The sequence below is a fragment of the Lepidochelys kempii genome, chromosome 8 (genome assembly GCF_965140265.1).
Source record: "Lepidochelys kempii isolate rLepKem1 chromosome 8, rLepKem1.hap2, whole genome shotgun sequence".
NCBI classification, from domain to species: domain Eukaryota; kingdom Metazoa; phylum Chordata; order Testudines; family Cheloniidae; genus Lepidochelys; species Lepidochelys kempii.
The window spans coordinates 3400417-3426659 of record NC_133263.1 but is presented as its reverse complement, the minus strand read 5'-3'; the positions used below and the strand labels follow the sequence as shown (position 1 = coordinate 3426659).

Here is a 26243-nt window from a genome sequence, read left to right as displayed (position 1 = left end):
GACCGCCGCGCCTTCCTTTCTCCCATTGGCTCGCGGGGACGGCCGTGGGGCGCGGACGTCGCCGTTTGACTGGCTCTTCCCAACGCCAGTCACACACCTGCCCCGCCCCTTTGCCGTCGGCTGGCTGCGCCGGCGCAGCGCGGAGCATGCTGGGAGTGGATGCCAACGGGGGGGGGTGGGGACGGAGGGACGCAGCTGTGCTTGGCGCGCATGCGCATGGGGTGCATGGCTCAGTGTCTCTGTCTGGGGCCATCTGCCCTGGGCAAAGGGCAGGGTCACAAGGGGGTGGCTCTCCCTCCCTCCAACCCTGGCCCCCATTGCACCCCCAAATCCCCCCCTTAGTTGCACCTGCACCTCAGGAGCACTGGCTGCTTCCCACTCCTGGCCGGTGGGGGGTGAATGCCTGTGGCCCGCGAGGGGGCGGCGGAGCCGAACCCCCCGGCGGTGCGGGGCCCGGGGCTCCCACCTCAGGCCAAAGCAGGACCCCCTGCTTGTTTTCATCTCTGCTCCCGAGTGTGCTGGAGGAGCAGCTGCCGACGCTCCCTGCTCCGGCCTGCTGCTTGCCCCGAGTCCCCGAGGCCAGGGCCAGCAGGGACCAGATCATCCGGTCTGACCCGGTGTGAGAACTGCCCCCAAAGAATTCCTCAGGCAGATCCTGTTGGAAAACATCCAGTTTTGATTTTAAAGTGATCGGTGATGGAGAACCCACCTCGACCCCCCAGGAAATTGTCCCAGTGGTTAAAAGAAAAGGAGGACTTGTGGCACCTTAGAGACTAACCAATTTATTTGAGCATAAGCTTTCGTGAGCTACAGCTCACTTCATCGGATGCATCCAGCGAGAAACTCAGAAATTCAGCAGTTTCTCGCTGGGTGCATCCGATGAAGTGAGCTGTATCTCACGAAAGCTCATGCTCAAATAAATTGGTTAGTCTCTAAGGTGCCACAAGTCCTCCTTTTCTTTTTGCGAATACAGACTAACACGGCTGTTACTCTGAAACCTTCCAGTGGTTAATTATTCTCACCTAGGGTTGCCAATTTTGGTTGGATGAAACCTGGAGATTCATCACATGACATCATCTTTAATTCAAGGTTAATCTTTAGTTCCTGGACGCTCCAGGACAATCCTGGAGGCTTGGCAACCCTACTCTCGCCGTTAAAAATTGACACCTTATTTCCAGTCTGAATTTGGCTAGCTTCAACTCCCAGCCATTGGGTTGTGTTAGACCTTTCTCTGCCAGATGGAAGAGCCCATTATTAAATATTTGTTCCCCACGCAGATACTTACAGACTGTAATCAAGCCACCCCTAAACTGTCACAGGTTCCATTCCATTGTGGTAGAATCTGTTCTGTGGGACCGCTATGGGTATGTCTACACGGCAATGAAACACCCCTGGCTGTCTCGTGTTGGGCTCACAGGGCTCAGGCTGCAGGGCGATAAAATTGTAATATAGACATTTGGGCCAAGGCATTGGGACCCTTCCCCCTCATGGTGTTCCAGAGCCCAGGCTCCAGCCCAAGCCTGAACATCTTCTGTGCAATTTTATAGCCCCGCAGCCCAAGCCCCAGGAGCCTGAATCAGCTGATGTGGGCCAGCCATGGTTTGGCTGTTTTATTGCGGTGTAGACATACCCTATGAAATGAATTTTGGTGCGCTGATATTCATGCTATGTTCCCTTTGTGGCAGCAGAGGGCAGCAATGTTCCTGCAATGACAGGAGTGAACCCACCTATGTTTGCAAAAAGAAAAGGAGGACTTGTGGCACCTTAGAGACTAATAAATTTATTTGAGCATAAGCTTTCGTGAGCCACAGCTCACTTCATCGGATGCAAAATGACAGGTTTCAGAGTAGCAGCCGTGTTAGTCTGTATCCGCAAAAAGAAAAGGAGGACTTGTGGCACCCTAGAGACTAAAAAATTTATTTGAGCATAAGCTTTCGTGAGGTACAGCTCACTTCATTGGATGTTTGACCTATGTTTGTGACTTTCAGTTTTGTAGCCGTGTTGAGCCCAGGATATTAGAGAGATAAGGTGGGGGAGGTAATAGCTTTTATTGGACCAACTTTTGTTGGTGAAAGAGAAGTTGGTCCAATAAAATATATGACTTCATCTGCCTCTAAAACATTTGTGGCATCATTTAGTGACAGTCCCTTTTCAGGATTAGTCATATTGAAAAAAATTCAGTAAGAAGATAATTTCTTTTGTTAATGTAGCAGCACCGCCATCTCCAGTGCATGGGGTACCCTACAGCACCCCCCTCAATTCCCTCCTGCATGTCCCACTAAATTTCCACTATCCAAAGTATTTAGAACAAGATTCCCTTTCTAGGGTATAATTTATTTGGTCTTTACCATTTCTAGTGGCCTTCCAGGCTCAGACCCTGCCCTCTTTGCTAAGGGGATTTCATACCCTTCCTTTCAGGGCTTGTGCTGTGCTTCTCCCTCACCCCTTTAAATTACCCTCCACCAGTTCCACCCCTCCCCACTAGATAACAAAGAGTAGGTATACACTCCAGTAAAAGACCTGTGGCATGGCAGTGGCTGGCCTGGGTCAGCTAAGTCAGGCTCTCAGGGATGAGGCTGAGGAGCTAAAAATTGCAGTGTAGCTGTTCAGGCTCAAGCTGGAGCCCAAGCCCTGAAACCGTGAGGTGATGGGTCTCAGAGCCCAAGCTCCAGCCTGAGCCTGAATGCCTACACTGCTGCTTTTAGCTCTGTCGCCTGAGTCAACTGACCCTGGGCTCTGAGGTTCGGTGACATGTATTTTTTTTTGCACGGTAGACATACCCAAAGGCTTCCTAACAAGAAACAAAACCCTCCTAACAATAGTCCTTCCTCTGAGGTATCTGTGGTGAGGTGCAGTCTGCCAGCTTTTTTTCCGTGACTTGGAGACCAGGTCCCACCAACAAGCAAACAGACTTCCCTGCTAGAGTCTCCCCTGCCATCTCAGGGGCTTCTGCAGACCCCATTCCCATTCCTCTGACTCAGGGCTTGTCTACACTTACGAAGCTGTAATGCTTCAGTGAAGACAATACCTATGCCGACAGGAGCAGTTCTCCCCTTGGCACAGGTAATCCACCTCCCCAAGAGGCAGCAACTGAGTCAATGGGAGAATTTTCGTGTCAACCTAGCGCTGTCTACACTTGGGGTTTAGTTGGCTTAACTGCGTCACTCGGGGTGTGGATTTTTCACACCCCTGAGCGATGGAGTTATACTGACCTAATTTCCTATTGTAAGTCAGGCTTTAGACTTCTGATTAATCCCTTCCTCCCATACATGTCCCTTATCTACCCCAGAAGCATGACTTGGTCACATGAGCCACCTGTCACATGACTTTACTTTTCCCCACCTAGGGAGGAGAGTTGGCTGTGTCACAGGTGGGCCTGAGACCCATCTCCCTTAAAGGGCCAGCCACCCTGCGACAATTAATTATTTCAATTATATTGTTATTGCCAAGAAATAATGCAGTATTTGTGACATCAGTCTCAATGGCTAGACAAATTCATTTGAATGGAAATCTGCAGAAAATTTGTTTCACACATGAACTTGCATTATGTTTAATGCTTATATAGGCCAGATCAAACATTTATATTTGAGACCCGGTCAGTGGTGACTGTGACTCCGTGGCAGCACCATAAACTTTGACCTTTTTCCATTTGTATGGTGGGAACATTTTTAAATCTTATATTGATGCCCTCCCTGACTTCAGGTGCCCAGTTAGTACAACAAGCACAATAAAATAACCAATGTAGCTCCCCAGTAAGGGGGTATAGCCCTTGAACTTTAGGAAAGTTGCCAGGGAGGTCTGGGGGTCACAAAGTTGAGTCATCGTGCTTTTTAAAGAAGCATGGTCACACTTAAGCATTTCAAACAATGTCACCGATGGCTCAATATACTATTGCAATGGGAATAATTTTCTGTAGTTCCTGTCCCATCAATGCTTGTTTCAAGACATTTATTGTCAAACCAGAGACTTCAGCTGCCAGCGATTACCTTTTCATGCTGCTTGATTTAGAAGATTATAAACTCTTTTTGTTCTGTGTTTGTACCACACCTAGCACAATGGGGCCCTGATCCATGACTAGGGATTCTAGGAACTGCAATAATACAAATAAATACAATAAAATAATAATAATAAATAACAATAGATGCTATTGTAACCCACACACCGCCTGGGTGGGGTGTTCTGACCCATCTAGTGGCAGGGAGACCACTTAGAGAGAGAGTTAAACGAGTCTGCTCTACAGCCTTAGCTAGTTGGCTTTTAGCTCATGCGGTAGAGGCTCCTGCACTAAACTTCAGATGTCGCCCATTCGATCCCGCCCGCTGACGACCGGGGTCTGTCGGCGTCGCACTATCAAATGTAGACAACAGGGTTTCCTTTTTTGGTATGATACCAAGCACCAGTTTGCACATTATTTTCTCTCAAAGTGGGTTTCTTTGCCATTTGGTAGTGATTGGTTACTTCGGATTCAAGGGCTGCTGGTGGGCAGTTTACTTCAGCACAGTCTTTCTATGGTAATTTTCATATTTTCTTCTTCTGCTGCCAATACCTCTACTGACAAAACTGGACAAAGGACCTTACATTCTGGATCTGGTAAGTCAAGAAGTGTGAATTAATTCAGTGCTTCTGACATCAGAAACACTTCCATGGCAATACTGATGTCACAAACACTGGATTGTATAATTACTGAATGGATTATTCAGGCAAAGGAGGGTGGATGTAGAAAGTTCCTATTCTTTGCACACAGATAGCTTGATGAGCAGCCAAGGTGGGCCAGGCAATGCAGAAAAAGCACATGACAGGATAATGGTGGTTTGGTAATGGTTTTGTAAGCATTTCCCCACCCCCACCTTCCCTTGGTTGCGTGTATGAATGTTGTTAACTATTTACCATGGCTTGGGGCAAATAGTCACACTGTGTTGATGTGTAGGAGTGATTTTTATCTGTAAGAAGTCTATGAGACATTTAAAAGAGTTTTCAAATGTGTTAATTTTGATACGAATAGAAGATACAAGGAATAAGTGAACTCCAGTATACAATATATCCTTTAACTTGCCAAACAATCAAAATGTTTTTAAAAATTGAAAGAAATAACAACAGTATTTAAAAGTTTCTGACGTTTCCCACTATCCTACATTTGTATACCAAAAGCTTGGGACTTCAGTTCATTTGAGGATGATCCTGGAGTTGTGGCACTGGGCTAGACACAGGACATCTGGGTTCAATGTCCAACTCTCCCACAGATTCACTGCCTGACCTTGGGCAAATAATTTAATCTCTCTGGATTCAATTCAAGGACCAATGGGGTCAATGAAGAGATTCCCAATGGCTTTTGTGTCTCAGTTCTCCATCTGTAAAATGGGCATAATAATACTTCCCTTCTTCAACCAGAGTTGGATTGTAAACTTCTGTGGCAGGAACAGCTGTTTGCTATGTTCATGTAATGATGGTGTCCCAGGTGACCTATCACAAGGGTGCCATGATTGTTGTATATGTGTGTGTGTGGGTCTCTACACTGCAAATAAACACCCACAGCTGGCCAGGGTTAGGTGACTCAGATTCATGGGGCTAAAAATTGCTGTTTAGACATTCAGGCTTGGTCTAGAGCCTGAGCTCTGGAACCCCGCAAGTGGGGAGGGTACCAGAGCCCAGATTCCAGCCCAAGCATAAACATCTGTACAGATTTTTTTAGCCCCACAGCCCAAGCCCCTGAGCCTTAGTCAGCTGATCCAGGCCAGCCACAGCCATCCTGCGGGTCTTTTTTTCCAGTGTAGAATGCTCAGTGCTACTTTAATACAAATAAATAATAATTTCAGGAAGAAAAAAGTTGGTCTACTGTAACATACTCCTCCATAGGTTTCAGAGTAACAGCCGTGTTAGTCTGTATTCGCAAAAAGAAAAGGAGGACTTGTGGCACCTTAGAGACTAACCAATTTATTTGAGCATAAGCTTTCGTGAGCTACAGCTCACTTCATCGGATGCATACTGTGGAAAATACAGAAGATGTTTTTATACACACAGACCATGAAAAAATGGGTGTTTATCACTACAAAAGGTTTTCTCTCCCCCCACCCCATTCTCCTGCTGGTAATAGCTTATCTATACTCCTCCATAGAAGAACGCATCCCATCAGCGCATACAGAAATAAGAAGACAGTTTGTAAGTCACAAACTGAAACAAAGATGGAAAATGGAATTAAAAATACCCCTTTGGCATGATGAATGGGAAAACATCTGTCAGGAAATGGAAAAGGAGGACTTGTGGCACCTTAGAGACTAACAAATTTATTTGAGCATAAGCTTTCATGAGCTACAGCTCACTTCATCGGATGCAAGCTTATGCTCAAATAAATTAGTTAGTCTCTAAGGTTCCACAAGTACTCCTTTTCTTTTTGCGAATACAGACTAACATGGCTGCTACTCTGAAACCTGTCAGGAAATGCTAACTGTATCAGGCAACCTTTTTGGATTTAGTGGTTTTACATTCCTATAACAAAAACTGGGTTTAATTATCACTGCCTTGTATTCTGTGTGGTCATTTACAAAGAGGAAGCAACCTGCAAAATGTAGAAGGCAGTGGAAAATCAAGCCCTTTTCTCCTTTTGAATGCTCACCGTGGTCTTCTTGAGTCACTCCTCCAGTTTGTGTGTATTGGTCAAGATAGATGAGATAAAGCTGTCAAGTAATGAGTTAAAAAGTGTTTCAGTCTCATTCCTGGAAGCAAGGTGGGTGATTTTCGTAAGCTAGGAAGGGGAATCCACTCAGCATATACTGAATGGTCAAAGGATCTTTCCATGATGGTTCTAAAGGAGAAACTAACATCAGCTAAAAGCAATGGGGTACACTAGGGCTGTCAAGCAATTAAAAAATTAATTGTGATTAATCACACTGTTAAACACTAATAGAATACCATTTATTAAATATTTTTGGATGTTTTTCTACATTTTCAAATATATTTATTTCAATTACAACACAGAATACAAAGTGCACAGTGCTCACTTTCTATTTATTTTTGAATACAAATATTTACACTGTAAAAAAACAAAATAAATAGTATTTTTCAGTTCACTTCATACAAGTACTGTAGTGCAATCTTTTTAACATGAAAGTTGAACTTACATATGTGGAATTATATACAAAAAATAACTGCATTCAAAATTAAAACATTGTAAAACTTCAGAGCCTACAAGTCCACTCAGTCCTACTTCAGCCAATTGTTCAGACAAACAAGTCTGGTTACATTTGCAGGAGATAATGGTGCCCGCTTCTTGTTTACAATGTCACCTGAAAGTGAGAACGGGAGTTTGCATGACACTGTTATAACCGGCATCACAAGATATTTACATGCCAGATGCCCTAACGATTCATATGTCCCTTCATGCTTCAACCATCATTCCAGAGGACGTGCGTCCATGCTGATGACAGGTTCTGCTCAATAACAGTCCAAAGCAGAGCAGACCGATGCATGTTCATTTTCATCATCTGAGTCAGATGCCACCAGCCAGGACCGGCTCTAGGCACCAGCAAAGCAAGCACGTGCTTGGGGTGGCATTCCGGTCATCCTTTTTTCTTTTTTTTTCTTTTGCTTGGGCAGTTGCGCTCTCAGAGCGTAGGGCGGCAAAAAACCTAGAGCTAACCCTGCCACCAGCAGAAGTTTGATTACTTTTTTTTGTGGTTCGGGTTCTGTAGTTTCCGCATCGGAGTGTTGCTCTTTTAAGACTTCTGAAAGCATGCTCCACACCTCGCCCCTCTCAGATTTTGGACGACTCTTTGGATTCTTAAACCGTGGGTCATGTGCTGTAGCTATTTTAGAAATCTCACATTGGTACCTTCTTTGCATTTTGTCAAATCTGCAGTAACAGTGTTCGTAAATCAAACAACATGTGCTGGGTCATCTGCTATAACATAACATGAAATATATGGCAGAATGCAGGTAAAACAGAGCAGGGAACATACAGTTCTCCCCCAAAGAGTTCAGTCACAAATTTAATTAACACACTTTTTTTAACTAACATCATCAACATGGAAGCATGTCCTCCAGAATGGTGACTGAAGCATGAAAGGGCATATAAATGTTTAGCATATCTGGCACATAAATACTTTGCAACGCCGACTACAAAAGTCCATTGCGAATGCCTGTTCTCACTTTCAGGTGACATTGTAAATAAGAAGCAGCCTTCAGTATGTCCCGTAAATGTAAACAAACATGTTTGTCTTAGCGATTGGCTGAACAAGAAGTAGGACTGAATGGACTTGTAGGCTTTAAAGTTTTACATTGTTTTGTTTTTGAGTGCAGTTATGTAACAAAAAAAATCTACATTTGTAAGTTACACTTTCATGCTAGAAATTGCCCTACAGCACTTGTATGAGGTGAATTGAAAAATACTGTTTATTTTGTTTATCATTTTTTCAGTGCAAATATTTGTAATAAAAATAATATGAAGTGAGCACCGTACACTTTATATTCTATGTTGTAATGGAAATCAATATATTTGAAAATGTAGAAAAACATCCAAAAATATTTAATAAATTTTAATTGGTATTCTATGGTTTAACAGTGCGATTAATCGCGATTCATTTTTTTAATTGCAGTTAATTTGTCTGAGTTAATCACGTGAGTTAACTGCAATTAATCGACAGCCCAAGGGTAAACATAACATCTGAGGCCAGATGAAGAAACCTCACTCTCCCCTACATTCTAGCCCCCTTGTTTTCCAGATTCTCTGAGTTCCCCTCAGAAATATGCATTGTGTGTGTTGCTTGCAAGAGGTCCCTTGAAGCCAGGTCCTTAATTTACCTCTTCGGTTACACTTGTTCAGTTCCTCTACATCACTGGATGCCTGTACAGTTTTGTATATTTCACTGTCTTGCACTTGAGCAGGATCAGGCTGTCTATTTTTATTAATCTTGTATATACTGTGCACTTATTATAACCATTGCCGTAGTCCATAGGAACCCCAATTCAGGGGTCAGGTCCCCTTTGTGCTAGGCACAGTACAAACACATGTGTGCATTCCATTTTTTCCCAGCTATGGCAATAACTGTGCCATCCTCCGTTTTGGAACATACTTCTCACGTTTTGAGGGCTACCACAATCTAAATACTAAAGAATAGTAATAAGCTTCTACTCAAGCTGTCTGAAGAACAACAAAAATTCAAAGCCCAAGCCAAGTCTCTTGGATGAGTTTGCCCAAAGTAGCATGTAGTTGCAGCTTAAAGTGATGGGCTCAGGAAGTTTTGGTGATCACTAAAGCCTAGATTCTCAGAAGGTGTTTAGGTGCCTACATACTTTTTTGAGGATCTGGGTTTGTGTCATAAGTTGTTCCATAAGGCCCATAAGCACTTCCAACTCACAACATACGCTTTTAACATTATTGTGCCACAAAGGTGGTTTGTTTTCCTCCCCATTTGGCCGTGCATTGACACTGCTTGTATTCCCAGGCAATTATTGGTAGAATTCTTCAGCTTAGTTTCCCCATGCTGATGGTTTTAAGGCTGCTTCTGGACCCAGCAGCCCTCCTTTAGCAGCAAGCAGGAGGTCAATGCAGTATGTTTACATGATAATGAATGGAGGGTAAATTACCCACTCTAACTTTCTAATGAAAAAAAATTTGGAAAAGAATGATAAAGATAAACCTTAAGCACTGGCATTTTTTCCGTGGCACTGAAGTCTTAACAGAATTACATTAAGGTGGAATGCTAATCTGCTTTCTCTCTTTACTTTTAGATACTTTAAAAAGAACTCGGATTTGTCTGCACTATGGGTTTGCTTTAAATTCAGCCATTGATAGCCAGCAACCAGTTATAGCTGCACAGGTGTAAACCCCGACTGTAGTCAGGGTAAACTACCATAAGATGTGCTTTGCAGCAGTTCAATTTACCTGGGTTGCTCCTCCAGTGCAAATAGTGGCTTTGCCTGTCTACATTAAGGGTTTGTACTGGTGCAGCTATACTGGTGACTTGGATTGAGGCACATCCCCAGTTTAGATAGGACCTCAAAAAGCTGCGTTTTCCTTCCGGTATTTTTGTTGAAGAGGAAATCATCATAAACAGAATAGGTGATCTTGCATGCTATTGAGGAAGGTCCTGTTTGTTCCTACGGCACTGAAGAATCTGTACTGTTTAAGTGCAGTTAATCCATGTGAAAATCTGTCCTCTGTAATACTGCCAAGGTCAGTAAGCCCTGGGGTGATCTGCTCCAGGTTTACAAATCATGGATAATTTACTGTACCTAGCTGATGCCTTGATCAGTGCATCCAATTTTTCCAAGATTCCCAAAATATTCACGGTCAAATCCTGCCTTTAGACCCATGAGATCAACTTCCAGTAACAGTGAGAAGAATTGGGCAAGTGCATTGAATTGGGAGTTGTGAGCCCTAGAGAGAAGAGGGGGTGTAACCAGTTCATTTGGACCAGCCTAATTGCTTCCTCTTTTTACTTTTTTAAATAGTCCTTTGGTCTCTTTCCCTCTCTTCCTCTTTCCATGAGCGTACAGCAGTAGGCACATTGTCTGAGGTGACCATAAATTTCAGAAGTAGGAAGAAACGGAGTGTCTTAAACAGAGCTTTTGCCATGCCCTTTAAGAAAAATGGCATGAAAATACTTGACTGCGATGGAGAAGCAAGAAGATAAGGCACTGAAGTTAAGTGGATACCAAACGACAAGTGGATACTAAAGAGCTGTCTGTACTGAAACACTACAGATGTTTTAAACTGCTGTCAATACTAGCTTTCCGTAAATTGTCCCATGACATTAAAATTGTGGGTCTTTCATTCATTTCAGGGAATCAATCCCAGTGACACACAAAAGTTACTAAGATGACTGTAAATTACACAGTAATAGAGAGATAACACATTGCCTTCTAAGGACAAGATTCTTCTGATACCCTTCCTCCAGCTTAGTTGCACCTCACTCCATGAGTAGTCTCACTAGTCACCAGTCCTAGAGGAAGGTACTAGTCCATGTATGTAAGGACAGCAGAATTTGGATCCAAGATTATATACGGTGAAAGTCTGCATGTATTTTATCGAGATCATAGAGATATTTGCTGCCTTGTTCTCTGTTTTTTTAAAACCTCCAAACTAGCTATATTTAACTTTTAAATTTCTCTGCCGCCTTCAGGACACCAGCACTGGTACCTGAGCAGGATGTGCGGGTGGGGAGTTTTCCACTGAGCCTACAGTAATAGCATGTGAACTGCCGACCCTGGGAAAATCCCCTGACAAAAATCCAGTCTGCAAAGTGCCACTTTTCAACGCAGCAATGGGGCAGTCTACAAAAGGGAGAAAGGCAAGGATGAAAGTGAAAAAATGTGATTGGGGCTGTAAGTAGTAAAATAAACTGATCTGAGACCAGGGCTTGCCAACCAGAAATGAATGTCCTGAGCATACACAGCCCAATCCCTTCCCTGTGAGCGTTAGCCTCTCCTTTTTCAAAGATATTTTAATTTGCATTCAAGTTTATATGAAAATGTACAACAGTGTTAAAGATACACAGGGTAAAATATTCAAAAGCACTGGAGATTTAGATGAGATATTAGGAAAAACTTTCAAACTCTAAAGGTAGTTAAGCCCTGGTACAGGCTTCCAAGGGAGGTTGTGGAATTCCAGGCATTGGTGGTTTTTAAGAACAGATTGGACAACCACCTGCAAGGGATAGTCTAGGTTTGCTTGGTCCTGCCTTGACACAGGAGGATGAACTTGAGGACCTCTCCAGCCTCTCCTTTCAGTGATTCTATAAATTACTTACACCCAGATCTTCAGAGGTATTAGCGACCTAATTCCCACTGAAATGAATGTTAGACACCTAGATACCTTGAAGAATCTGGCCCTTCGGCGTCTAAGTCCCATTGCCTTTCAGAGAGACTTGGGCTCCTAAGTGCCTTAGCCATTTTTCAACACGGGACTTTGGCTCTCAGTCACTTAGGTGTTTGTGTAAATTTTACCCGGGACCATATAAAGTATGGCCAAAGTTTAGGTTTGGTTAAAAAACAAATTTACAAAGATGAATATTTAATAGAGATATTTGTGATCCCTGTAGTTTCTTTCCCAGCAGTTTATGAAGCCTAGACAACTAGAGCATGGAAACCAGAAACTGAAATTCTGAAAGTGATCAGCCTAATTTCACTGCGTGGACTAAATGAAGTGAAAAAAAAAAATAAAGCGCAATCAACAAATTAGATTTATTTATATTCAATTTTAAATCAAAGGTGTTGTTACTCCACAGGTAAGAATAGGGTTAAATACCTATATGTCGGCCAAGATGGTCAAAAATGGGTACCTAAATTTAGGCTCCAAATTCCATATTAAAGCCCCTAAACAAGTGACAAAGGTGACAAACAGCCATCAGCTCCCACTGAAATCAACTACCATCTCTATTGGGAATACTCATGAATCAAGCTGCCCACCACACCTTGTCTCCTTCTTTCCAACGCATCCAGTGTTTTGGCCTGTCTCACCAGTGTCTCATTATCTGCTTAAACCTAATGTGGACAAAGCTGAATGACTCATCTTTCCTCCCAAACCCTCTCCATTTTGATCCTTCTCTGCTACTCTTGATAAAACTACCATTTTTCGTCAGTCAGGCCCACATTATTGGGGTTATTTTTGACTCCTTTTTCTCCCTTGCCCCTCACATTCAGGCCTTATTGAAATCTGGCACATCTTCCTCCTCAGCATCTCCAGATTCCATCTTTTTCCTTCCATCCCCCTAGCCAAATCACTAGTTCAGGCTCCACCTTGACTATTGCAACATCTCCCTCTTTGGCCTCCCAGACACAGGCATCGCACCCTATTTACACCGTGCAAATTGCAGCTGCTAAACTCCCTGCCTGTCAATCTGATCAAATCGCTTCTTTCTTCGAATCTCTCTGCTGACTACCCATCTCTTATCGCATGAAAATCACGCTTCATATCACCACCTTCTAAGCTCAAAATAATTCTGCCCTCCCTGTCTAGTACCCTTGTCAAGCTTCTCTTCTTCCCCCCCTCTACCCCCCCCCACATCCTCTCTGCTCCACCAAGTGTTACTAGCCTCAGCTGCCTGGTTTTCAGCTTCTCACTTCTTTGCCTCATCTCGTGGCGTCCCTTATGCATGACCTTATCTGCCAGGCCTCTACCCTGTCCACATTTAAGTCCCTCTTGAAGACCCATTTTGGCCATGCTGTCAACAGTGAATCTAGCTGTCCCATATAGTAATTTTTAAAAGGATATATGATTTCTGCTTCTGGCTAATCTCTCTCTGCTGTTAGATTATGGAGCTCTTCCTGGTATAGGTTGTTCCTACTTGCCTTTTCGGACAACATCTAGCACATACTGGGAATGACCATAAACAAATTAGAAACAACACTAATAAGTAAGTGATCATAGCTAGCCATCTTATGTCATATGAAGATATGAGGCCTGATTCTGATCTCATTTACACCAGTGTAAATCAGGAGACATTCCAGTGAGGTTATTGGAGCTAAAACTCACAAGAGATCAGAACCAGGCTCAAAGTCAGTAACGGTTAACAAGTGGTCATATCCTCCAATTCTAATTCTTTTAATTGTCTTTTTTTTTTTAATTCCCTAGCAACAGACTTCTATACAACTTATTATAGTACCCTAATGTCTACATTTTTCCCTCCTGCCTGCATGACCAGGAATCCTTGGGGATACAGTTCAGACTGTACACTTCACATGTGTGTATGATAAATTATGTGCACCCATATATGTGCATAAACTCTGCAGGCACAAACACCAAAATAAGTACATAGTTTGAACCCTTGTCTTTGCACAAGTGTTACAACTCTGTAACACTCATGCAGGTATTTGAACCTATAAAGCATGTGTGCATGTATGTGAGATGCACTACTTTGCAGATCAAGCTGAAAATTTTGGCCCTTGATTTCTGTTTTCATCTCCTGACATGGAATTTCCCTTTACATCAGTGATGATTCTGTGAATAAATTAAATAGAATTACCTCTGGAGTTTGCAGGCAGCCTAAAAGAATAGGTCAAAGAGAGCTATGAACTGTCCCCATTCAGCTCCATTTGGCATTAGCTCTGGAATCTAGGGGTGCCATTTAAAAAGTCAGCATTGCTAAAATGATCTACTGTGGAATAATGATCACAAACACCCAGCAAAGTGCTTATCCCACAGTCCTAATTCAGAGTCAAAGTAAACTTCAGGGGCAGAATAAAATTAATTGCAATTAATATCAAATAAAACAATGAATGCTGTACTGATTGTATTAGTCACTTTCTTATTAATGTAATAACCCCCCCCTTTTGTTTTTTAATTCACCTGAAACTGCTACAGATTTTCCAGTCCAGCCACAGTGGAATGCTGCAGAAACAAGCAGCTCTTGGTTCAGTATTTTGGTCTACCTTGCTGCAGATTACATGGGCCTTGATTGCACCTAGAGTATGCAGCATGTATATTCTGCCTAAACTTTCTTGGAACATTCAGCAGGAGATTAACTGCCTTCCACCAGGCTGCCTCTGGAACATTCAGCAATCGGTAAGTGGTTAAGTCATTTCAACGCCCTGTGCCTCAGTTTCCCCCAAAGCGCTTTGCGATCTACTGATAAAAAGCACTACAGAAGCTCTCGATGTTATTATTATTAATAATCATCCATGACACTATTTGAAAGGTACAAACAAACTTCATTTTTACAGCAGCCCAAATTATAGAATGAGTGGAACTTCATTTATACCGCATGGTATAATTGCTGGGATCTGCAAGTCCCTTCTGCTCACATGCCAGAGGCTTTGTAGTTACCTACAGAATGTCTTTGAAATGCTTCTAAGGTGTGGCAACAAGTACAGTGCATGAGGTAACAGACATGCTGTAGGCAGGGCCGTCCCTGTGGGGCGGGAAAAACCCCGCCCCTGCCCCCAGACCCCGCCCCCACTCCACCCTTTCCCCCAAACCCCTGCCCTGCCTCTTCCCACCCCCGCCACGCCCCCGCCCGCCTCTTTCAGGCTTCTGCCTCCCCCCTGAGCAACACCGGGAGCCGGTGGGGCGGGGCCGGGTCTCTTGCTGCTGCCGCTGGCTCCAACCCCCCGCCCCCATTAACCGCCCAGGCCACCCCTGGGCCCCGCATCCCGAAGCGCTGGGCATCCCCAGAGCGCGGGGACCGGAGTGGTTGCTCCAGTCGGTCCTATGGACTGGACGGCTGTGGCCGTAGATAACACAGACAGTGCCATCCATCCGGATCAGGAGCGTGAATGTGTGAAATCCTCCCAAGGGCACAGAGAAGATGCTGTTTCATTATGTCCCATTATACCCTAAGCAGGTATCACTGTCTTTACTAAGTGGGGGCCGAGTAGACTAGGTATCTAATCACGCCCCATTTTTTTATTAATTCCCGATCCTTAAACATCACATTTGTCAAGCGTGCCCATCAAATATTTATTTTTTCCACAACATTCACCTTAGAGTATCTTTCAGCATGTGCTGCTCACTTGATGACTTTGGAGAGGATGTGGTTGTGGCTTTGACAGAAAGGAAGCTTTACAGCACTGCCTAGATGACAGATGGAAAGATAAGACCCCAAGCACCTACGCTGCCTTTCAAACTCTTTTTTTTCGTGTGTGTGTGAAAAAAAATCAACTACCTTCCTTCTTGTTACTCTTTCCTGGACTTGTGCTGGGTGTGCTGGTCTGGGACCGGTGACCTGGGTCCTGGAAGAGAACCGTGCCCTGCCGAACAATGAATAATTGTGTTCTTCTGGAAGAGCAGCTGATCAAAAAATCCCAGCAGAAGAGAAGGACCTCTCCCTCCAACTTTAAAGTGCGCTTCTTTGTTTTAACCAAATCCAAGCTGGCTTACTTTGAGCATCGCCATGGGGTACGTGAGCCATTTTCTCTCGCATTTTAGACTGCTTCTGAGTAAGAGTATTGAAAGGAAGGGGGAAACTGTATATGTTGTTAAATCCCATTAACCCAGTACTTCTGGTCCCGTTACAGCAATGTCTACTCAAACTAGCTATTAGCTGAGGGCCCAGCACTGCATTCCTTGCCTCCCCAAAGCTTCCACATGGGTCAGTGGGGGTTTGGTGTGTAGAAGGAATGGAGGATCAAACCTGGTTTTATCAAAGAAATTTACAGCAATCTGACTTAACTGCCATCATACATGATGTCTAACAGATGCTATACTGGGCAATCCAGATGGATACTGCTGTTGGTGGATAGCATATTCTGATCAAAGTTATAAAGTCGAATGAAAGTGATTCCCGCTATACATTTCAATTTCATTTGGAAAATAAGACAAAAACATTTTTTCCACTGGCTATTCGTTTACAGCAAAAGGTTGATTCTCTATGAGGTGACCCTTCCAATGCTTGTTAACCAAAACTCCCACTGTCAGGTTCTAACAGGTTCTGTTGTTTTCGGGAGTAGGTTTTAAGAAGGGATCAGATACGCTCAAACTCAGCACGCTTCCCTATGTCTGTTTAGACCTGATTTGTTAAATATACCTATGAAAAGAATTAGAAGCTAATGTGCATTAGTAACCTTTATGAGTGCTTTTATCAAAGCAAAAATCCCACCCCTTCTTCTTTAGTACCTACCGGGGTATACGATGGGCTCCTTCATCTGCTATTTGTAAGCTTACGCAGTTTGTTTGCCGGGGTTATCAAACATGGATCCCAATATGTTTCTTTACATTAAGGGTTAACATTTATTGCTGCCTATGAGTGTCGTTTCTCTCCAGTTTGCACGGCCATATTTCTTTTGAATTTGTAAGAATACATTAAGGCAACATATTAGGCATGTGTTTTTAAAAATACAATATTTAAATTATAAAAACCATTATTGCTGTCTAAGATATATATTTCAGTTTGACTGAGACCATCTGTGCTGTGGTCCAAATGTTGTCATTTGAAGAGTTAGGATGCTATTACAACTACTGAGCATGGTGAGACAGATACAATTTTCACATGTGCCTAAGTGATTTAGGAGCACCAGTCTCTCTGGGTCTGATTTTTCAAAAGCATTTAGTTGCCTAAAGATGCAGATAGGTGTTTTTCAAAATCCCCCTACATGCCTAAGTTAGTTAGGTGCCTAACTTCCATTAATAGGCACCTAACCTGGTTTGACACTTTTGAAAATTCCATTAGGCATCTATCTGCATCTTTAGACACCTAAATGCCTTTGAAAATCAGACCCATTGACTTTCAGTAGGACAAAAGCATAGTAACTTAAGTACTTTTGAAAATTTTACCCCCTAGCATCCAAAACTTTGATGAGGCAAAAATGGGACCACATATAGGGTCCCTTACAATAAACATTTTGAAGCAAAATTTTCAAAAATATGTCCGTTTACAAAAATCTGAGTATACCAAGATAATTACAGCATATTTGGCGTGAAGACCTGAGGTGCTTACCTACCTCAAGTTTAAATATACTGAACCCGAGCTTTAGTGTAACTTGACATAGTTCCATTTAAGTCAATAATACTATCCTCTGAAGTCAGTGGAGCCATGCTGAGTTAGACCAGCTGAGGAGCTGGCCCACTGTCTATCACTAGGTTTCTCTGCTGGAGGCATGTATATACAATATGCACATGGCTATTCATATATATGTATATGTACATATCGATAAATATAGGGCCTGATACTCCACTGTGTTACATTGGTTTCATGCCAATGTAAACCATCATATCAGGTCCATTCTGTTAATAAACCCCCCTGGTGCAAAATGGACAAGAAATTAGTGCAGGTAAGGACTAATAACTCTGAAGATTGAAATCCTCTGCGTGTCTACAACAGAGCAGGTAATCCTGTAGAGGCTTCAGCATTGCCCCATGGTCTCCTTTCTGGGGAGACTAACTCTAGGGCTGAAGCCAGTGCTACACACCCTTTCAGTCTTCGCTTCTCTGCTCAGTCTTCCAAGGACTGGACTGACACCACCAATTCTTTTCACAGGCGGTGGGCCAATTTAGATTAAAATACCTGCCTGATATAGTGCTTTACCAAACTTCTGAAATCAATGAATACATGCCTCAATGTGAGGGTCTCTTCAGATGTTCATCGTAATCTTTTGGCAATGAATATGAACAGAGATTTTTCTAGAACATATCTACAAGCGTGGTACAAAGATTGACTGTGTTTATTCCTCTCTTTGGGCTCAACACTACAAGGTACTGTGCACCCTGGCCCCAATCCTGCCAGGAATAAGCACATGCTTAACCTCAAGCAAAGCACTTAAGCACATGTTTAACTTTAAGTGCATAAGTAGTCCCACAGATTTCAATGGGACTGCATACACTTAATGTTAAGCATGCCCTTAAATGTTTTGCTGAGCTGAGACCACAGTAACCAGCCCCGAGCAGTATCAAGCCCTTTTTATGTATTACAATGCTCACAAGTATAAAAGGACATTGAGCAAACCTGTGACAGTTAAAGGGATGAAAGTAACTACATCGAGGAAATATTCAGGGAGAAGTCTGTCAGCAGTATCCAATGTTACAGTCACCATAAAGGCAAATTTTTAAAATAATTGTAATGGCTTTTTCTATTATAAGACAACATTCCAGAGACAGAAAGGTCTATTCTCCCCTTGCTCTGAGTGCGCAATTGCCATCAATGCTAATGGAAGCTATTTATATATATCAGTCAGAGAATGAATCCCAAAATAACTAGCAACAATAAGAAGCTGTGTTTTCTGAAATTCATTATACAGTGCACAATGCACAGCTGTCTTAGCATAAAGCAGAGCCCTGATAATAGATGCATGAAGTCCATCACAAGTTCTCTTATTATAGTACGCAAATCGCTTCTAAAGGCAAAATTTTTTGTTGCTAAGGACCGATCCTACAGCTACTTATGCATGTCAGTAGCTGTACAGATGGGAGTAGTCCTATTGCGTGCATTGTAACAACTTCCGTGAGTTAGGTTACTCGCGTTAGGGACCAATCGTGAAAACCCATGTAAGTAACTTTATTCCTAACAAGTCTGATGAGACTACACCCATGGTTAAAGTTACTCATGTGAGCAAATGTTTGCATGGCTGGGCCCTAGGTTTGCATTATTGAGAGGGAAGCAAAAAAGTGAATCCCTTGAGACATGTTCCCTTATGGTCAAATTTTCAAAGGTATTTAGGGGCTTGTAGACACGGACTACAGTGGGATTTTCGAAAGCACCTAAGCAGATTAGGCACCTGTCTAGAGCATAGGTGCTGGACCTATTTGTGCTGGGAGTACTGCTGCACCCCCCGGCTTGAAGTGATTACCATTATACACAGGGTTTACAGTTTGGTTTAACGGCTTTCATGCTCCCACTATACCAATTGTTCCAGCAACCCCAGTCTAGAGGCAGATAGAGCAGAAGGATGGTGCAGTAGTTAGGGCAAAAGCCTGGAACCTAGTAGACATGGACTTAAGCCCCTGCTCTGCCACAGACTCCCTGTGTGACCTCGGATGAGTCGCTCTGTGCCTCAGTTTCCCAGATGTACAAATGGGGACACTAGCACTGTCTCCCAGGGATGTCCTGGCAAACAATATCCATGTGGCAAGCACTCATGGAAGAGTCTGGATCTCTGCCTCATTTGCTGATACCTTGCTGGTACAATCGTAGGACTGGAAGGGACCTTGGGAGGTCATCTCGTCCAGTCCCCTGCACTTATCTAGACCATCCCTGTCGGGTGTTTGTCTAACCTGTTCTTAAAAACCTCCATTGATGGAGATTCCACAACCTCCCTGGGCAATTTATTCCAGGGCTTAACTACCCGGACAGATAGGAAGTTTTTCCTAATGTCCAACCTAAAACTGCCCTTGCTGCAATTTAAGCCCACTGCTTCTTGTCCTATCCCCTGAGGTTAAGAAGAACAATTGTTCTCCCTCCTTATAACAACCTTTTATGTACTTGAAAACTGTTATCATCACATTCCCTCTCAGTCTTCTCTTTTCCAAACTAAACAAACCTATTTTTTTCCATCTTCCCTCATAGCTCATGTTTTCTAGACCTTTCATCATTTTTGTTGCTCTTCTCTGAACTTTCTCCAATTTCTCCACCTCTTTTCTGAAATGTGGTGCCCAGGACTCGACAAATACTCCAGTTGAGGCCTTATAAGCATGAAGTCAAGCAGAAGAATTACTTCTTGCGCTTTGCTTACAATACTCCTGCTAATACATCCCAGAATGATGTTCGGTTTTTTTGCAACAGCGTTACACTGTTAACTTACTATGACCCCCAAATCCCTTTCTGCAGTACTCCTTCCTAGGCAGGCATTTCCCATTTTGTATGTGTGAAACTGATTGTTCCTTCCTAAGTGGAGTACTTTGCATTTGTTCTTATTGAATTTCATCCTAGAATCATAGGATTGAAAAGGACCTCAAGATGCCATCTAGTCCACTGCCCTGCACTCAAGGCAGGACTACATAATAACTAGACCATTCTTGACAGATGTTTGTCTAACCTGTTCTTAAAAACCTGCAATGACAGGAGATTCCACAATCTCCTATTCTACCACCTATTCCCAGTCAACAAATCTCCATATATTTACAGAAACTTGTATTTTCATAACAGTTTGTATTTGCCATGGACGTGATCAGAGATAATGTAGACATCAGTAAGAGGAACTGAACAATGTTTTATCAGGCATTAGATGGTAACATGAATCCATACCAGGTCATCAGTTTTTAAGAAGAGGGCATGATCTGGCCCATGCAAAAACGTGAAGATGAATGGTTATTTTATGAAATAGCTATGGACAAAACACCCTTATATTAGAAACAAAAGCACAAGAAAAGGGAAGGAGGCTGTTTCTATGGTATAAAGCCTGCCTTTGCATTGGATAGATTACTTTCAACGTCAAAAAGCCAACATACCTTTGCAAGGAAGGTTATGGGCCTGATTCGCTGCTGCATTAGTCCTGTTTTAGGCCTGTGTAACTCCAAATCCGATTGAGACCATTGCAAAGCTGGAGTAACGCAGTGGTGAATCAGCCCATTGTTTGCTAAGTGCTTAGAGTTGCAGGCTCAGATCTGGTGTAAATCAGCATAGCTCTGTTGACTTCCTCCTGATTTATATAACTTCAGTGGAGCTGGGCTGGTTTGTGCCGGCCAAGGGTCTGGCGCACAGGATTTAAACTAAGTAAACCCACCTTTTCTGTAATGGGGATGCCTGCCGGCAAGCCGACCACATTCATCCTCAGTGAAAATTTCAGCAAGTAACTTCGCAACAGTGGAAGATTTTTGGAAGGAATTTGTTTTGATTAAAGTCTTCGTTGTCCCCTGAGAGATGACATTTAACATTGGAAGGAAAATTGCACAAAGGTCTTGTTTATAGAGGTGAGCTCAGTGAAACATATATCATACGGCACATAGCACAATAGGGCTCTGATCCTGTTGGGGCCTGAAGCTGCTGCTGCAACTCAATCTTGCTATGATTGTTATTTATTATTATTCCCATGAGCGTTTTCTAATCTGCATTCAGATGAAACATTTCAATTCCGATAGAGGAGGCTACCCTGATTCAGTGTCTTCACGGAGCTCAGGAAGCAGCATGTGTGTGTCTTTCCTAATGGAGAGCTCCTGTTCCCTCCACTCCCGGGGGGGCGGGCGTTTCACGGTGGGGTGCCCTAAAGCAATTCTCTGCAGATTCCTGGAGGGACAACCGAGCAAAGGGCAGCTAGTCCCCTGCCACCCTGCTCCACAGCTGCAGAGCCCAGAGCACCTGAAGAGGGGCTTCCAATACTCTGTGGGGACTGGAGATGGAGGAGCAGAGGCAACCCTCCCCTTTTCTGCCCCAATTGCCCAGGCCCGTATCCCCAGCCCTGCCGCTTACACAAACGGAGGAGATCTGGTGCCAAGGGATGGTCAGCCACGCAGTGCACGGTTTGAAGCACTCCGTGTACAGAATACCCCCAAGTCCCACGCACATCAGAATACAAAACAGAACAGGAAAGCAAAAATGAAGGATGCCGTCGCTCAAGCAGGAAAGCAGAGGACAAACTAGCAGCTAAGATGATTGATTCCAACGTAAGTAGAACTGTCGAACGCCCAATAACAAACCTATTGAAAGTTCTGCTATTTGGAATGTTTCCTAGGACAGATATCTATGTCTCAGCACTGGCCCACACTGTCCATGTTACCATCTTTTCATGTGTCAGATAAACAACCATATATGAGTATTAAGAAGCTAAATGTATCATGCGAATCAAAGCATTAGCACAATAACTCAGAGTCTCCTGTAAAATCTCAGTAACATCAGTGATATGTCTTTCACCTTCCTCTGACGCATTTGGTACTGGCCACTGTCAGAATTAGGATACTAAACTAGACAGATCATTGATCAGATCTGATAAAACAATCCCTACATGCCTCATAAAAAAATCTTGTTTGCAATACGAGGCAAAATATTTAATCCTGGGCAAATATCATCTGTCAGCGACATCAGTCCAGCTTTCAGCACTGCTTAATTCCCTAATAATAATATCACGAAATCCCTGCGTGTATCAGTGCTACTAGATGGAAAGTAACCACATACATGGAATATTCAAGGATATAAATTTCATCAAAAACTCTCAGTGATAACATGTATTAACAGAATTGTTGTCATTGAAGTCACGGCGGTTTTTAGTTATTATTTACAGTGTCCTTCTCCGCTGTAGTGTTACATTTCTGACATGGTTACTGACGGAGAAGGTCAATCTAAGCAGCAGTGTGAAAAACAGAGGCCACATTGTACCATCAATTTTTAAGCAGAATTTGCTCAGGCCAGCTCCCACTGAAGTCTTTCCATTGAGTATAATGGCAATTGGATCAGGCCCAAAGCGTGTGATGCCTGCAGGACAAAAACATTCCAGTAATTAACAAACATGCTGTTCGCCAGGCATGCTTAGGGCAACATTGTGCTTTTTTTCTGTTGTTCTTCCTTTCCCTCTGGATCCCTTTCATGGCCTGGACTGGCATCAGAGGGACTCTTCACATGCATGAAGTTAGCTGCATGGTTAAGTTCCTTGCTGAACTGGGGCCTTTTCACCATTTTCCTCACTCCATCCTCAAAGGACTTGGTGACTCTTTCCTTCCAGCAGTGCAGAGTTTGCCGTTGTTCCCAAGGCAGCTGGCTAGCCAGAGCTGCTCCTTTACCTGACCAGAGTGTCTCTTAGAACTCAGGTCCCAACTGCCTTTTGCTGGCACTACTTCACTGGTCTCCTGATGCTGATTTTAATAGGAGAGGAACTGGAACCAAAGCCCCAGATCTGACCACCCTTTAGCACTGAGAAATCCAGGTCTGAGCGTGGTGGCTTGGGCCCCTCTGTAATGGCATTATTTGTGGATTTTATTTTGTCACTTGACTTGCAGAAAGAACTACGGGTAACTGAAAAGAACATTGAAATATTGTGCCTGAGTTTGCTCATGAGGGGCATTTGTTTGCTTCTGTCCTTGGCTAAAATGACATGCCTGTATGGGATACTCCCTTAACTAAAAAAGAAAAGGAGGACTTGTGGCACCTTAGAGACTAACCAATTTATCTGAGCATGAGCTTTCGTGAGCTACAGCTCACTTCATCGGATGCATACCGTGGAAACTGCAGAAGACATTATATACACAGAGACCATGAAACAATCTCCTGCTATTACCAGCCGGAGAGTGGGGTGGGAGGAGGTATTGTTTCATGGTCTCTGTGTATATAATGTCTTCTGCAGTTTCCACAGTATGCATCCGATGAAGTGAGCTGTAGCTCACGAAAGCTCATGCTCAAATAAATTGGTTAGTCTCTAAGGTGCCACAAGTACTCCTTTTCTTTTTGCAAATACAGACTAACACGGCTGTTACTCTGAAACCTCCCTTAACTAATATCCTGAAGGCTAAATTCAATTGTTCCTCTGTGGCCTGTGTATGGAGTGACCTGCATTGCAATGCCCCAGGACAATCTCCATGGAGGAATTCTGACTCAGAGTGCCGCAATTCCTTCTTTTGTTCCCCTCTTGCTCTCTGGGGTCCCCACTCCATACCCTTTCATTTATAATCCAGTTTTGTGCTCTATTTTGCAGTTCACCAGTTCAGCTCTTCGGTGTCACTCATTTCTAAATCTTCTTTAACCTACGAGATCACTCATCTTTCCCTTCTGTCTATCTCCCATCCTGTTTATCCCTGGTTACTTCCCCTTTCGCACCATCTTTTAGTTTTGGGAGGGGATTTCTGAAGCATTAAGTAAGTATTATAGTTTTTTCTTCAGACAACTTTAAAAAGTCCTCGGGTGAGCATTAGACATTTGCTTTTCGTGTTCAAAATCCTCACTGAAAGGAGAAGATGCATTGAGTCCCAGTCCATCAAAGCACTAACGCATACGCTTATCTTTGAAAGCATGTGTGCAGTTTCATAGACGTCAGTGGGACTGCTCATGTGCATAATGATAGGCACATGTTTAAGTGCTCTACTGCATCAGGTCCGACACTCTTTTTGAAGGCTTAAGCATTTCATCCTAAAATAACAATGTAATAATTTAGATCAGGTCTCAGTAAAGTTATTTAAAATGAGCTGAAAGACCTCTGCTCTTGTTCAACATTAATCTGGTTTTAAAGAACAAATAGACCCATTAGCATGTACTATCTCGTTCGTCCTGAGGGGCTCCGCCGTGGCAAAGGTACCCCTCAACAAGGCGGACAAGGTCATCCGGCAGCTGGTGAAGAAGTGGTTATTCCTTCCCCAGAGAGCCAGCAACGAGCTGGTCTATATCACCCACAGGCATGGCGGTGCCAATGTCCCCCGCATGGGTGACCTGGGTGACATCGCAGTGATCACCCACGCCTTCCGCCTGCTGACGTGCCCCGACGCCACGGTAAAGAGCATCGCAGCGAAAGCCCTCCACGACGTAACGCAAAAGCGGATCGGTAGAGCCCCGTCCAGCCAAGACACCGCCAGCTTCCTGAGCGGTTCCCTGGACGGCGAATTCGGCCGAGATGGGGGCGACATCGCTTCGCTGTGGTCCCGCGCCCGCAACGCCACGCGCCGCCTGGGGAAACGCATCGGCTGCCGCTGGGAGTGGTGTGAGGAGCGCCAGGAGCTGGGTGTCCTGGTGCCACAGATCGGGTCCGAGGGCAACACCATCGTCACCCCGAGCGCCAGGGGCCTGCTGGAAAGGACCCTGAAGGCAGCCACCCACTCGCTGTACGTAGAAGCCCTGAAGCGCAAGCCGGACCAGGGAAAAGCCTTCGAACTGACCAGCAAGTGGGACGCCAGCAACCACTTCCTCGCCGGGGGCGGCTTCACCCGCTTCGCCGACTGGCGGTTCATCCACCGCGCCCGGCTCAACTGCGTCCCGCTCAACGGAGCCGTCCGCCACGGGAACCGAGACAAGCGTTGCAGGAAGTGCGGCTACTCCAACGAGACCCTGCCCCACGTCCTGTGCAGCTGCAAGCCCCACTCCAGAGCCTGGCAGCTGCGCCACAACGCCATCCAGAACCGCCTGGTGAAAGCCATCTCACCTAGCCTGGGGGAGGTCGCCGTGAACTGCGCCATCTCCGGTACCGACAGCCCGCTACGACCCGACGTGGTCGTCACCAACGAAACCCAGAAAAAGATCATCCTCGTCGACATTACGGTCCCTTTCGAGAACAGGACCCCGGCCTTCCGAGAAGCTCGAGCTCGGAAACTGGAAAAATACGCCCCTCTGGCCGACACCCTGAGAGCGAAGGGCTACGAGGTGCAGCTGGACGCCCTGATTGTCGGAGCCCTGGGCGCTTGGGACCCCTGCAACGAGCGTGTGCTGCGGACCTGCGGGATCGGTAGACGCTACGCACGACTCATGCGGCGCCTCATGGTCTCGGACACCATCCGATGGTCCAGGGACATCTATATCGAGCACATCACCGGCCACCGACAGTACCAGGAGGAGTGAGCCGGTACGACACTGTGCACACACTGTGGGAAAGAGACTGAGAGGCCTTCCCCATCGGACCGTATGAACTGGAACCGTAAACCCGCTGAACATTAAACCCCACCATATGAGGGTAGACCCATCCCCACCCCCGTATTCACTCACTATACCCAGCATACCGAACGTAGCTGTTGTGTGGATAACTTACCCCATATCTCGATGTCTGTACTCTGACCGGTTAAACTTTTCCCCCAGTCGGGGAATTTGCAGATTATTATGTGATCCTTGCTCCACCAGCTCCTAAATCGCATTTTGCACCCCTCGATAATCTGTACCTTATCCCCTGACGACCAGAAACTCCTATGCTTGAACTCTGTACCGTTCCTTATTTCAACATTATCTCAAATAAAATTATTAAATCTATTGACCTACCTACTT

General features: G+C 44.3%; 1 protein-coding gene across 1 annotated transcript in view; it reads left to right on the top strand.

Moving 5' to 3' along the window:
- Positions 1-15612: 15612 nt before the first annotated feature.
- Positions 15613-26243, top strand: part of ITK (IL2 inducible T cell kinase) — a 45543-nt gene continuing 34912 nt past the window's right edge. The window contains exon 1 of the mRNA XM_073355224.1: positions 15613-15829. Coding sequence (XP_073211325.1) covers positions 15692-15829 — 138 coding nt within the window. The 5' untranslated portion in view covers positions 15613-15691. The remainder of the gene's footprint in view (positions 15830-26243) is intronic.